This window comes from Thamnophis elegans, chromosome 6 (genome assembly GCF_009769535.1).
Source record: "Thamnophis elegans isolate rThaEle1 chromosome 6, rThaEle1.pri, whole genome shotgun sequence".
Lineage (NCBI taxonomy): Eukaryota > Metazoa > Chordata > Lepidosauria > Squamata > Colubridae > Thamnophis > Thamnophis elegans.
The window spans coordinates 56554802-56569641 of NC_045546.1; the positions used below are offsets into that span (position 1 = coordinate 56554802).

The 14840-nt window shown below is 42.5% G+C and overlaps 1 protein-coding gene across 2 annotated transcripts in view; it reads right to left on the minus strand.

Annotated features, from left to right (window-relative positions):
- The window catches only part of LOC116510606 (cystathionine beta-synthase-like protein), a 53812-nt gene extending 41797 nt beyond the window's left edge, over positions 1 to 12015 (minus strand). Inside the window, exons 1-2 of one of the 2 annotated variants that reach the window (XM_032220219.1) lie at positions 11899 to 12014; positions 10602 to 10658 (exon numbers count right to left, since the gene is read on the minus strand). In XM_032220219.1, the coding sequence (XP_032076110.1) occupies positions 10602 to 10614 (13 nt within the window). In that variant the 5' untranslated portion in view covers positions 10615 to 10658; positions 11899 to 12014. Of the gene's footprint in view, positions 1 to 10601; positions 10659 to 11898 lie in introns of both variants that reach the window. The other variant, XM_032220220.1, reaches the window with a different exon arrangement.
- Between the last annotated feature and the right edge of the window lie 2825 nt (positions 12016 to 14840).

Genomic DNA, 14840 nt, shown 5'->3' on the forward strand with positions numbered 1-14840 from the left:
TCGGCTTTTAGAGGCAGGACTATAGGTGTTTCCCAAGGGGCGTGGTCAACTGGCTCTAGGACTCCCTGGGCCACGAGCTTGTAGAGCTCAGCGTCCACGCGAGCCCTCAGGGCCAACAGAACCCTTCTGGCCTTTAAACGAATAGGTGCCACTAAAGGGCCGCGTCTATCTCCAGCTGGCTGGTGCGTCGCAGCCAATCAGCTTGTGGCTGCTCCGGCCCCTCCCGTCGGCTGGCCCGGGAGGACGTAACAGTCTACAGTTAATTATTTAGGTGAACTTCCTTCTACTGCAAATTAATAAATGTACTGAGTAATTCTGATTTTAATTCAGCGTACAGTTGACAGTGTTATGTTCAAAACCTATGTTACGATCATTAAATTGGAACAGGCCATTTAGATCATCTAATGTTATATACAATGTTTTCCCATATTGTTTGGTGACTGGTCACTTTAGTTAAAGATGTAAGGGTTTTGCTGTGGTATGGTCGGAACAAGCTTATCTGTTGCTATTAAGAAATATATTTAGTTATGAGATTAGAAAATGTACAAAGAATTTGGGCAGGTTATGAACCAAATGAGGCTACAAAAGTATTATTGGAAGCAAGTTTAAATAATTTATTACTTCAAAAACCTCAACATGAAGCGATTAACATGGAGGGATCCACTGCAGCATGGACAGTGAGTTCGGAGTACTGATCTACCAACTAGAAGGCCTATCACCAACAGAACTGATTTGCTGAATCAGTGATCAGAGGTGGTGACGGGAGACGTTTGGACTGGTGGTTGAATTTGTGGGGACTTTAAAAATTATTTCTTCTTTCCAGCAGATTTAGAACAAGGAAGGCAAAGCTGGGAACTATGTGGCACTATACTACATGCTTTACTGCACCAAGTAGAGGGAAGATTGTTCAAAAATTAGGATGGCTGATAGGTAAAGTATAATTAGAAGATTCTGTTTTGCAGTCTACATTAATAAAGCATAGTTCTAGTGACTAGTCTTCCAGTAGAATTGATTTTCTGATTTGCACTATCTAGTGGGGCTGACACTGATTGTCAGCCATACTCTCTTCCTAATGGAAAGTTTTTCCTATCTCAAGATCAGAAGGATATATGGTGGTGAGCTAATATGGAGTATAGAACAGATTCTCCCAATCTGAGATGAAGAGACTGCCCAAAGTCTTTCAGGATATTGGTTGCATAGAGGGCAAGGGGTAGTAAACTACATGGAGTGTCAATTTGAATGGTGTCACCAGATCACTGGTCTCCATATTTTCCTGTAGTTATAATTTCTGAATAAGTTAACTATAGTGGGCTGTTGGCTTATGATGTAGGATGGGAGATGGTAGTAGGGCAAAATAGTACTGGATTGTTGTATATCGGCCAGGGTTACTTTTCGTGAAATGGGGAGCCATATACATTAACAACTGTTTAACTGTTTAACTGTTTATTTAATTTATAGGCTGCCCAATCCCGGAGGATTCCGGGCGGCTTACAGAAACAGACATTAAGAAAAATTAAAAACAGATAAAAACACGACAAATTTAAAAAGACACAACATGCACCCAATCTAAGCGGGCTGGACCTCAATCCAGAGGTCAACAGCCCCAGGCCTGCCGAAATAGCCAGGTTTTAATAGCTTTTCGGAAGGCCATGAGAGTGGGTAGGGTCTGGATCTCTGGGGGTAGATCATTCCATAGGGCCGGAGCGGCAACAGAGAAGGCCCTACTCCGAGGCGTCGCCAGCCGGTATTGTCCAGCTGATGGCACCTGGAGAAGGCCCATCCTGTGCGATCTTATCGGTCTTAGGGAGGTGTGCAGCAGAAGATGGTCTCGAAGATATCCGGATTCTAGGCCATGTTGGGCTTTAAAGGTGATAACCAGCACTTTGAATCGTGCTCGGAGACCAATAGGAAGCCAGTGCAGCTCACGGAGGATAGGTGTAATGTATCACTCATGCGGCTGCATTCTGGACTAATTGTAGTCTCTGAACACTTTTCAGGGACAGCCCCATGTAGAGCACATTACAGTAATCCATTCTTGAGGTGACGAGGGTGTGAGTGACTGTTTGCAGTGCCTCCCGGTCCAAATAGGGCTGCAACTGGTGCACCAGGCGAACCTGGGCAAAGGCCCACCTGGTCACAGCCGACAGATGATGTTCCAACGTCAGCTGCAGATCCAGGAGGACCCCCAAGTTGCGGACCACCTCTGAGGGGAGCAAATTTTCTCCTCCCAGGCTTAGGGACGGACTAGCTGGGCTGTCCTTAGGAGGCAGCATCCACAGCCACTTGGTCTTGTCAGGATTGAGTGCAAGCTTGTTCGCTCCCATCCAGACCCTAACAGCTTCCAGGCACTGGCACATCACTTCTACCACTACGCTGAGTTGGCATGGGGCGGACAAATACAACTGTGTATCATCCACATACTGGTGGTATTTAATCCCGTGCCGGCGAATGATCTCACCCAGTGGCTTCATGTAGATATTAAATAGGAGGGGGGACAGGACCGACCCCTGTGGCACCCCATAATTAAGGGGCCTAGGAGTCGACCTCTGCCCTCCAACCAATACCGATTGCGACCTGTCGGAGAGGTAGGAGAACCACCGTAAAATGGTGCCTCCCACTCCCACCTCTTCCAGCCGTCGCAGAAGGATACCATGGTCGATGGTATCGAAGGCCACTGAGAGGTCAAGGAGCACCAGGATAGAGGAATGTCCCGCCAGAGATCATCGGTCAGTGCGACCAAAGCGGTTTCAGTGCTGTAACCAGGCCTGAAACCAGATTGAAAAGGGTCTAGATAATCTGCTTCATCCAAGGTCCGTCGGAGTTGGAGGGCCACTACCTTCTCAACAACCTTCCCTAAAAAAGGGAGGTTGGAGACTGGACGATAGTTTTTAAGAATAGCTGGATCCAGAGAAGGCTTCTTCAAAGGTTGTGGAAAAGAACTCTCCCGCAACGAAGCGTTCGTAATTCTCTGAAGCCAGCCTCGCGTTACCTCCCTGCTGGTTGCGACCAGCCAGGAGGGACACGGATCCAATAAACAGGTAGAGGCACTCATCGCTCCCATGACCTTGTCCACTTCATCAGGGGTGACAAGCTGGAACTCATTCCAGGAAATCTGAGCAAGACCCTCCCCTGGCATCTCCGCTGGTTTTGTCCAAGTGGAGTCAAGGTCTGTCCGAATCAGAGCGATTTTGTCCGACAGAAACTGGGCAAACTCCTCAGCCCATCCCTGTAAGGCATCCCCCGCTTCCCCCCCTTTCAGGAGGGAACGGGTTATCCTAAACAGGGCGGCTGGGCGAGATTCTGCAGACACAATAAGAGCAGGAAAATGTACACATTTTGCCGCCCATATCGCCACTAAATAAGTCCTAGTGAAGGCTCTTAGTAGTGTTTGGTCGGATTCGGAGTTGCTAGCCCTCCAGCGTCGCTCTAGGTGTCTCTTTTGGTGCTTCATCTCCCAGAGTTTCTCGGTGAACCAAGGAGCCCTCCTGGATCCACTGACGCGGAGAGGCCGCAAAGGTGCAAGCCGGTCTAGTGCCTCAGTCGCCGCTGTATTCCATGCGGCGACCAAGGACTCCGTCGGATTGTGGGTGAGAGTGTCAGGTATCCCCCCAAGCTCCTTCTGAAATCCCAACAGGTCCATCAGGTGCCTGGGGCGGAACCACTTAATCGGTTCCACCTCCCTGCCGTGGGGGAGTAGCTTCCAAAAAGCAAGCCTCAACAGGAAGTGATCTGACCATGACAAGGGCGAGATCTCTATACCCCTCAACTCAAGATCAAGTCTCCACTGCCCTGAAACACTAGGTCGAGTGTGTGTCCCGCTCTAGGAGTCAGACCCTGAATTACCTGGGTCAAGTCCATGGTTGTCATGGAAGCCATGAACTCCTGAGCCCCATCGGAGTGTTCGTCTAGGGACGGCAGGTTGAAGTCCCCCAGTACTATCAGTCTGGGGAACTCAACTGCCAACCCGGCTACTGACTCCAGGAGTGCAGGCAGGGCTGTTGTGACGCAGCTGGGAGGTAGGTATGTCAAAATCAAGCCCACTTGAACCCCTAGGTCCAACTTCAAGAGAAGGGACTCACACCCTACAGTCTCTGAAGCAGGGATCCTGTGAGGAACTAATGACCCTCGGATAATAATTGCCACTCCCCCACCACGTTCCCTGGTGTTGTGGTTGGTGGAGCACCTGAAACCCTTCCGGGCACTTTTCTGAGAGGGGGACTCCTCCCTCATGGCCCAGCCAGGTTTCAGTAATACATGCCAGGTCTGCCCCGTCAAGTATTAAGTCCTGGACAAGGGGAGCTTTTGTTAATCACAGACCTGGCATTTAGCAACAACAACCTGAGACCAGGGCCCTGGCTTCTCTTGCCACCAGGTCCTTGAGTTGAGCTTACAGGGCCGGAACAAGGGATCGCTGCGACGTAGCGAGCCCTCCTTCCCCGGTAATGGCTAGCCCTGTAGCTCCCGTCAAACATGCCCCTCCCCATCATGACCGAAATGCTCCAGCCTGCCCCCATCCCCGTAGACACCCCCCCCTTCCCCCCATGGCCCCCGCTTCCAAATCTATCATTCATTCTAGGACAAGAGGTAGGCCTGGGCCCCCTACCATTTCTGCTTATGCACTCAGTAGAGGAGGCACCAGGCTGCACCCTTGGTCCTCTCATGTATACCCACAGTCACTCTCTCATATATACCCCACTATGTCAATTAAAAAACGTACAAAGATACAATGGGTCATATAAATTAGTTAAAATTAAGTGGGTTCATTCAACAACAAATAAATAGAGAGTAGATCTCAGTGATTGAGATTAAGTAAAATGCATTGGGGGAACAGAGGTAGGCCATTCTAGGGGAATGGCATTAGCAAGCTACTGCCTAGTTGTCTTTTTTTAGGATTGGCAGATAATTTTAACTAATGGTTATGCTGTTTCATGGACTATTTTTTAAATATATTAAATGGACATTTTATTCTTCAAAACTACTGGGAGTCATAAGATTACAGCTTTCTAAAAAGCTAATCAATAATTAATCCTTCATCTCATGGCATATAGCTTCCTTCTATGTATTATATATGCCGTATGTTCAGGATTTATGCATTTCTTAATTTTGAAGGGTAGTTTATAATTTATTATAGTTTAATAGTTACAGAAAATCAAAAGCCTATTATCTAGAGCATCTTCTCCCTCTTCTCCCTGCCCCAAGTAATACAGCATTTTTATGATGAAGTGATGGATCTATGGAATAAACACTTGAACTACAGGCATTTTAGTAATTAGAAAAAAGCATAGCTTCAGGAACAGGATTATGGTATATATATACATCTACAGGCAGATGGGGGCGAAACATAGGAAAAATACTATTATTCAATTTTGTTAATAATCTGAAATCATTGGTCTATGTACATAATGTAAATCAGGGGTCTCCAACCTTGGCAACTTTAAGACTTGTGAACTTCAACTCCCAGAAGTCCACAAGCTTTCCTGGATGAGGAATTCTGGGAATTGAAGTACACAAGTCTTAAAGTTGCCAGGATTGGAGACCCCTGGTGTAAATGATACTTCATGTTTTTCATATTTTTATAATTCAGTGTCTGATTTCCAATTATAAATAACATCCCCCCCCAAAAAAAAACCCCTCTTAAGGCACTCAGTGAGTCACAGTCTATTGTGTGCAAAGAGAAATTTTTATCTGGTGAAAGATGGAACTGACTTGTCTAGAGGGCAAAACAGGTTTGAACTAGTGAGCTCTGGAGATGAAAAGAGAAACTGAAGTCAGGTGCCAAAAAGATTGTGGGGAGAAAACCTCAACTACCTGATGGCATAACAGAAGGTAGAAAAACTGTTATCTTTCCATAATCTATTACACTATTGTGATAAATTCCATAAATATTACATTACTGTAATATTATATTTTTCCAATTTGATATCACTTTCTAAACATATCAGGCAGTTTTATATTTTAATTTTAAACCATGCAAATATACTAACACTAAAAAACATTAAAATCATAGAAATCATTATTAAACCATGAAAAACCACTAAATCAGTGCTTATCAAACTTGACAACATTAAGATGTGGGGACTTCCAGAATTTTCCAATTAGCATTTTAATATATGGGAAGTCCATGCAACTTAAAGCTGCTAAGTTTGAAAAACACTTGATGTTATTAAGGTTGAATGAAAAAAAAGAATTGGTTCTCCTGAAGAAGACCTCCTAAAGATCTAACCATTTTCATATGTAAATAAATATTCCGCAGTAGGAGTGACAACCAAGACAGCTTGGTTCTAAGTCTCCACGAGAGAGGTTGATGGAACCTGAATACATACAGCTTTAATGAGTGCTGAGAGGCATTTTCTCAAAGGCTTGAAATAAAAATTACTTATGCTTGTCCAGAAAACTTCAAGCGGTCAATGCAATTGTTTAAAGACAAATACAATTCAGTTTCTCCTAATTGAAGTTTCTAAACTGCACTCATAGACAGCCCTATACAGACTGCATTACAATAATGCAGTCTGGATGGTCCCAGTTGAGGCATCAGCATTCTGTTGTCACTTTGTTCAAAGAAAGAGCAACACATTCAAAGGTAGCTGGGTAAACACTCTAGTCCCATGATGACAAACCTATGACACGCATGCCAGAGGTGGCACACAGAGCCCTCTCTGTGGACATGTGCACCGTCGCCAGCTGCTCTTCTGGTTTCTGGCACACAAATGTGTGCCAGCCAGCTGATCTTTGTGTGTGCCGGAGCCCTGGAAACTGATGACCAACTGGCCAGGGCGCATCCCTGGTCTTTGGGTTTCCGGTGCTTTGTGCGCACGAACATAAATTGGCTGACGCGCATGCGTGCACCAGAAGACTAGGTGGCTGGTGCTGATGCAGCCAGCTGGTCTTTGAGTTTCCAGGGTTCCGGCTTGCACGTGCATCCCAGTTTGGGCACTTGGTGCTAAAAAGGTTCAACATCACTCCTCTAGTCCATTCAGTGTGAGACACAGGTTGAGAGAAGTGAAAAAAACAAAGAATTTAAAGTCAAACATCAAGACTATCTATATACTTCAAGTAACTTATTAATCATAATCAATAATTTTTATTGATTATAATAAAGACATACTTATAATGAAGACATATTTAGTATTAAGTATATAAATACATATTAAGACACACCTATTAAGACTTAATATACATTTCCAAATAAACACAATATTTACCAAGTATTCAGTCACTAGACAAAAGAAACATTGTCAGAGTTTCCAATACTTAAATTCTCCTCAGATTCAATTTTTCGGGGGGGGGGGGGGGGCGGAAATCAATTTATTTGCCCAATAAATTGGGCAAATAATTTGATTCCCCCCCCCAAATCAGGAATGATATACTCAAGGAAACGAATGGTGAAAACCAAAATATTGCCATTATTTATGCAGATAATCTAAGATTTTTGGTGCTGTTATTAGTAGTAGGAGAAAATAAACTCGGGAGAATTGCAGAAAGAATAAGTAACACAGAACAAACTGCAGAATCTGCAGAGATGAGAAACATAAAGATACATAATTCTTCTCTGTAGCTTTAATGCTACAAGGTTATTTGCAAATGCAAATGAATTGTCCTACATTTCAATGTATGCTCATATGAACATGAAATTTATTAGTATTTTCAATGTAAAGGGGTTTCTTCTTCACAGCTTCCAAAATGTATTCATTACTCCTTACAGCAGTGTTACCAAATGATAAACATCTTGTGTTCTCAGACATAAACTTCAGACAGAGATTTCAAAATAAAGGATTCGTTTTCCACTTCCCACATTCACTGACAGAAATACCGTATATACTCGAGTATAGGCCGACCCGAATATAAGCCGAGGCACCTAATTTTACCACAAAAAAACTGGAAAAGTTATTGACTCGAGTATAAGCCTAGGGTGGGAAATGCAGCAGCTACCGGTAAATTTCAAAAATAAAAATAGATACCAATAATGTTTTTGAATATTTATTTCAAAGAAAAACAGTAAACTAGCGGTGTATTCAATGAAATACTTCACTCACCTCATGATGCTGATGTCCCGCTGTGATGATGATGTCCCGTGCAGCCGCGGGAGCGATGTCCTGCCTCCTATGACACACGGCACAGTGATTCCTATCATTGGATCACTGTACCAGAGGAGGTGGGACATCGCTATGTGGCTGCTTGCCATAACAAGGAGGAGGTGGGACATCGTTGCAGAGCGGCAGGAGGGGGAGGAAGGGGAATCGTAAGACAGCCCTGCATTACATTAGAACGTGAGGAGGGGGGATGGTGCGGTGCGCGCTGCACGGCAAACTGACACAGAGGGAGGGGAAACTCACAGGGGCACCGGGCCATTCACGAGCGTCACCCAACGGCATGGCCCCGCCCCTTTTTCTCCTCCATTTCGGGCAAAATTTTCACTGACTCGAGTATAAGCCGAGGCGGCTTTTTTCAGCCCAAAAAGTGGGCTGAAAAACTAGGCTTATACTCGAGTATATACAGTATCCAGACCACAGTACTCTAACTGGCATGTTTCTATGTATTTACATTTTTAAATTTCTTACTGTCATGAATGCTGCTCATTTACACATTTTGGTAATAGTTCAATAAATTTCTAGAGTAGAATTAGCACTTTTAGGGTCAAGAATGGCATGTTTACACAACATGTTTTGCAACAGACATACTGATATAAGGAATACAGTCAAACATCACAAGTGATGAGGAATTAACAAATTCAACTAGTGTTTTACACCATATGACATCTATGAGATATACTGGGCTGAGAGAAAATGAATAATCTAACATCACTCACTGTGTTTCCATGGTTGTGATGTATTCACGTGAGATTCTCTGTTCCTAATCCACCACTCTAGCTAGGCATATTTGGGGGGAGGCAGTTTTTATGTGTAGATGAGAGAAAACAGGCAGATGCAATGGGGTATGTACAATACTCATCAGTATTTATTTGATGGTTAGAGAGTGGAAGTCACTAGGTTTCCTCCAAAAAGGCTAGCAAGAGGTCAGAACTAGAAGTTACTTTTATAACATATTGGGAGTGTAAAAAGAATTCTGGTGTCTATGGTATACTGTATATACTCGAGTATAAGCCTAGTTTTTCAGCCCACTTTTTGGGCTGAAAAAAGCCGCCTCGGCTTATACTCGAGTCAGTGAAAAATTTGCCCGAAATGGAGGAGAAAAAGGGGTGGGGCCATGCCGCTGGGTGACACTCGTGAATGGCCCAGTGCCCCTGTGAGTTTGCCGCGCTGCGCGCACCGCACCATCCCCCCCTCCTCACGTTCTAATGTAATGCAGGGCTGTCTTACGATTCCCCTTCCTCCCCCTCCTGCCGCTCTGAAACGATGTCCCACCTCCTCCTTGTTATGGCAAGCAGCCACATAGCGATGTCCCACCTCCTCTGGTACAGTGATCCAATGATAGGAATCACTGTGCCGTGTGTCATAGGAGGCGGGACATCGCTCCCGCGGCTGCACGGGACATCATCATCACAGCGGGACATCAGCATCATGAGGTGAGTGAAGTATTTCATTGAATACACCGCTAGTTTACTGTTTTTCTTTTAAATAAATATTCAAAAACATTATTGGTATCTATTTTTATTTTTGAAATTTACCGGTAGCTGCTGCATTTCCCACCCTAGGCTTATACTCGAGTCAATAACTTTTCCAGTTTTTTGTGGTAAAATTAGGTGCCTCGGCTTATATTCGGGTCGGCCTATACTCGAGTATATACGGTACTTTCATTCATTCTAAAATTAAAACTACTATAATTCAACTCAAAGTTGCTTTAACTGTAAAAGGTTTAAAAAAGATAATCAATTGGAGGCAGTGGTTAAGCTACTGGGCTAGAAACTAGAAGATCTAATCTTCCCTTAGATATGAAATACAACAGGGAGACTTTGGACCAATTCTCAGTTTTTCTCAGCCCAATCCACCTTACAGGTTTGTTGTTATGGGAAAAATAGGAGACAGAAGTATTTTGTATGCATGCTTCCTTAAGTTAATAAAAAGGCAGGATAAAACAAACAAATACATGCAGACAGGGCCGTAAATTTAATATGAATAGATCATGCAACAGCATCATGTTGCTATCTATCAAAGAGCAGAAAATGGATTTCATTGACCTGTGTGATTTTATCCAACTAATAAAAATAAATAAACAGAAAAGAATGCTATGGATACTATGCTCATTAAAAATTCCCAATTACTAAAAAGAAACCAATTGTGCACAACAGTATATTTATAACATTTTATATACAAATAGTTGGACTATGCATAATTATGTTATCTTTATGACTTGAAAGATTGTATTATACTAGCTTCCACACTTTACTACTCCTTGGCAGAGTGACAGATGTTAAATTCTTGGCAGAAAGTAGTTTGCAGAGAACAAAACCACAGCATTGGCATATTAGCTGAGAAAGACTGACATTTAGCCTGAAGAGTGGGTATGGCAAGCAACCCCTTGCAACACCAAATTGGTAGATACTATTAAATCCCTTCATAGTAAACATTTTGTAAATTATGTTCCAAAATCTTCTTAATCATTTTAAAACATGTCCCTGCAATCCCATGCAACATTTCTGTTACCTCTTCCACTCATGTTGGGATTTGCTCTTTTGGTTCAGAAGGAATCCAAGGAGGAATCTGTTTTTATTTTGTTTTACAGGAATTAAAAAAATTAAGAAATGTACTCAGCACATGTCACGTATAGGTAAGCCTTATTATCTAATATTATATGCTCTGGCTCCACTTGACAAAAAGTTCCACCATATTTTGTTTTGGTATTGTTTCAAGACTAAGAATCCCTAAATGTGCCCCCAATTTTATAAGTACTATACATCCAAATTAATGTTAGATTATATAACTCAATACCACCATTAAATTCTGCATCCGTTTGATAAATTCATATTATTAAAAAAAGGCAGATCTCACTTTCTTTATAGATAGGTCCCACAAGATGACCCTGCCTAATAAAGAGCACCTGGAGTGTGCCAATATTGTTGGTTGCAGTAAGGTGAGCTAAATCAATGGAGACAGGTGACTGTAACTTAATCTCACATATTTTAAATCTGAACTAAAGCCTCATCAAGTGTTAAAACTGTAGGTATATATCCCAAGCTACATATAGTAAGAATTAACTCAATGAACTCAGAACTTAGTTCTGAATAATCATAACCATGTTGCATCAACCTAAGAAATCTGTTTTACAGCTAGAGGTCCCTCAAATACACCTGGGAAATGCACAAACAGGGCATTTGAGTTATGCATCATTACACAGCTCTAGCTCTCATTTTACATGCTTGTTTTGTTTTAAAAAGAGAAGCAGAAATATAGGAGTCATCAAGAAAAGTAGAACTTCTAACATGCTATAACCTTCACTGCTCATTAAAAATTAATGTTTGGGAAACACTATAAAGGAGAATTAAAACATTTATTGAATGCCATTACATTTTCCTCAAGATTCTGCTTCTAGCTCACCTGTCCTACTACAGGATGATGCAACCACAAGATGGAAGAGAAGAAATACAGGTCTCTCACAAGCATTTCTTGAACAAAGAACCCTTCTCCACTTCCCAGCTCTGTAAATTTAGAGCTGCAGTTGCCCCATCTCACTATTTCTCTCCTCCCTCCCCTTATTAGATGAAATAAGCTCCTGAGTTGGTACTTTTACTACGAGGTAGGGAAACTCGCCTCCAGCTATTAATATACTCCCCATTTCTACCAGCCGTAGGCAGCACCGCCAAGAATAGGAATTACCAGCCGAACTAGGGATAGGGATTGTAATTTATTAGTACCCTGATAAACACAGGAGTCCCATCCTAAACTCAATTATTACATAAATAAGTGTGTTTCCTTCTAATATTACTGCACCACCAATACTTACTTGCTTTATTAAAATGAGAAAAGCGATAAGATTCCCCGCGGTAGATGGAAAACGCTCCCCAGCCTGAAGATATTCGCCGGCCGACCGCCAACTGCGAGCTCAGCGTGTGCGAAGCTCTTTCCCAACCCACCTTATCTTTTAGGGAAAGAGTAAGCCGTGATTGGCTGGAAGGAGGGCGTGAGGGGCAATAACCAATGAGAATAACCAATGGGAAGGTACTGCCTCAGTACAGCAATGTGCGTACATTGCTTGTTCGGCTTGCACAGCGTGCATGTATAAACTCATGAAAATTGTAGAGTGGCAGTGATTGAGGGCGATTGGTTTTTCTGTTGGGTGTGGGGTGGGATTATATAGCTTTCTCGTCAGGGTGTTAAAAGGAGACAATGTTGAGACAAGGTGGAACTCAGAACTTCGTAGTTACTCTGAATTTACGGCATATTTCCACGCCTTCTCCAAGCCAAGCAACAGGCAAACAATGTTTAAATAACTCTGCATATGCCTTTTCTCCTGCCGATTATGAATACTGGTCCTTCCCGTAAGCTAATGGGGAGATTTTTCTCGGATGCCCTGCTCAGAAGTTCCCGATTGAACTTGAATGTTGGATTCATAATGTCTTGCCTGATCTATACATTTTCATTAATGCATCAAATACCACCAGAAGTTTACGAGACAGGTATTAGCACCATCTTATATTTGATTTAAATGATATGGTCGATGCACTTCTTTACCTGTTTATTTTGGTGTACTATTGCTAGGCATTTCAAGAACCTTGAGAGACAAGTTAAAAATATTTAAATATTTGGAGAAATATTATTTGGATGGCTTTTTAAACACTTTGTTAAATATTAGATTAAACGCTACATACAAGCATAAAAATATTAGGAGAGCTCACCTCTGCTGAATCAAAACCTATCCAATCAAATGCTTTGATTAGAAGTTTGGATGTTAAAGCAACTCATATTCAAGGCCTTATGTACCTAATATGAACCTATTATGACTAGTAGCCATTGATTTAAGAAGTTTGTCTAATTCTCCTTTTAAAGTCATCCAAGCTCACAATCTTTACCTCATCTTGAGGTAGCAAATTCCATCATTTACAGTGTTCTACCTATTTTCCATTTTTTTTTTTTTTTTGCAGATATAGCCATTTTAGTATATTTTATTAAGTCTCCAGTGAGGTAGCGTCAAAGGTCTGCTGAGCAAAAGGTTTGTTTCTTAAACATCAGAGCCTCAGGCTTGTTAACATTTTCAGACGTTCCTTTATACTTTTTTTCCCCTAATCTCCACCAGCAGCGAGGAATGCGGATTGTAGTTCTTGATAGGGGCTATTTTAAGCGTCCAGTTCGCCTTCTCCGGAAAATGCTACCTAAGCCTCGGGGTCGTTTTTTGAGGAAGCAGAGCTTTTGCGCAAGAGCGAAGAGTGATCTCCGTCTACAATTACGTTTACACAGGGAACCATCCTTCCCGCTCGGCGATTCGCTAGTCAGTCTGTGCTGACTCATGACAGGTTCCTTCATTTCTTCACGAAAGCCTGACCCGTTTCTTCCTTTGCTGATTCATCCTTGGACGCAGTTCAAGCAACCGTTTTTTAAAATGTACGTCGATAACAACGTACTGTTAACACCTTTTTTTGTGCTCCATTTCACAAACCACAGAATAGGCAATCTACTGGAAATTGCCACGTAGTAATCTATAATAGTTTGTGAATTACCACTAGATTGCAACAAGGAAACAGACTTCGCATTGCTGTAGCAGTCTTATCCCAGATTTTTGCACTCCCAATAAGGTAGCCCAGGTTTATAAATGTCTTAATCTTGTTTTAGAACAAAATTCTCTAAATCTAGGAAAGGCGTTGGTTTAGTTTCAATCCAATCTATCTCCCAAAGGTGTTTGGGAGATACAGGAAAACAAAGATTTTTAGTATGCTTCCTTAGAGTCCTATAGGAAATATATAAATTTAATAAATAAAAAGCAAGGCTTACAGGGTGCTCTGGACTGGGAGCAATCAATTGCATGTTTGTTTCTGTAGGAATCGCCTCTTTGGCAGCTTATCTTTCACCAGCAACTAAAAAGCTTAGGCAAGCTTTGATAATTTGGAAGGATTTTGTTCCATTCATTCCATAACTAGCTAAAATGAGATAGTTGCCAAAAACAGTATTCAAGGTTTTGATGTGTCTCACTGATGTTAAATTTCTATAATGAAGATAAATTTGTACCACTAAATGTTACTAGGAAAAAGTTTTTTTAATGATGTCCAGAAATTGTCAATACTGTATATACTCGAGTATAAGCCTAGTTTTTCAGCCCACTTTTTGGGCTGAAAAAAGCCGCCTCGGCTTATACTCGAGTCAGTGAAAAATTTGCCCGAAATGGAGGAGAAAAAGGGGCGGGGCCATGCCGCTGGGTGACACTCGTGAATGGCCCAGTGCCCCTGTGAGTTTCCCCTCCCTCTGTGTCAGTTTGCTGCGCAGCGCGCACCGCACCATCCCCCCTCCTCACGTTCTAATGTAATGCAGGGCTGTCTTACGATTCCCCTTCCTCCCCCTCCTGCCGCTCTGCAACGATGTCCCACCTCCTCCTTGTTATGGCAAGCAGCCACATAGCGATGTCCCACCTCCTCTGGTACAGTGATCCAATGATAGGAATCACTGTGCCGTGTGTCATAGGAAGCGGGACATCGCTCCCGCGGCTGCACGGGACATCATCATCACAGCGGGACATCAGCATCATGAGGTGAGTGAAGTATTTCATTGAATACACCGCTAGTTTACTGTTTTTCTTTGAAATAAATATTCAAAAACATTATTGGTATCTATTTTTATTTTTGAAATTTACCGGTAGCTGCTGCATTTCCCACCCTAGGCTTATACTCGAGTCAATAACTTTTCCAGTTTTTTGTGGTAAAATTAGGTGCCTCGGCTTATATTCGGGTCGGCCTATAC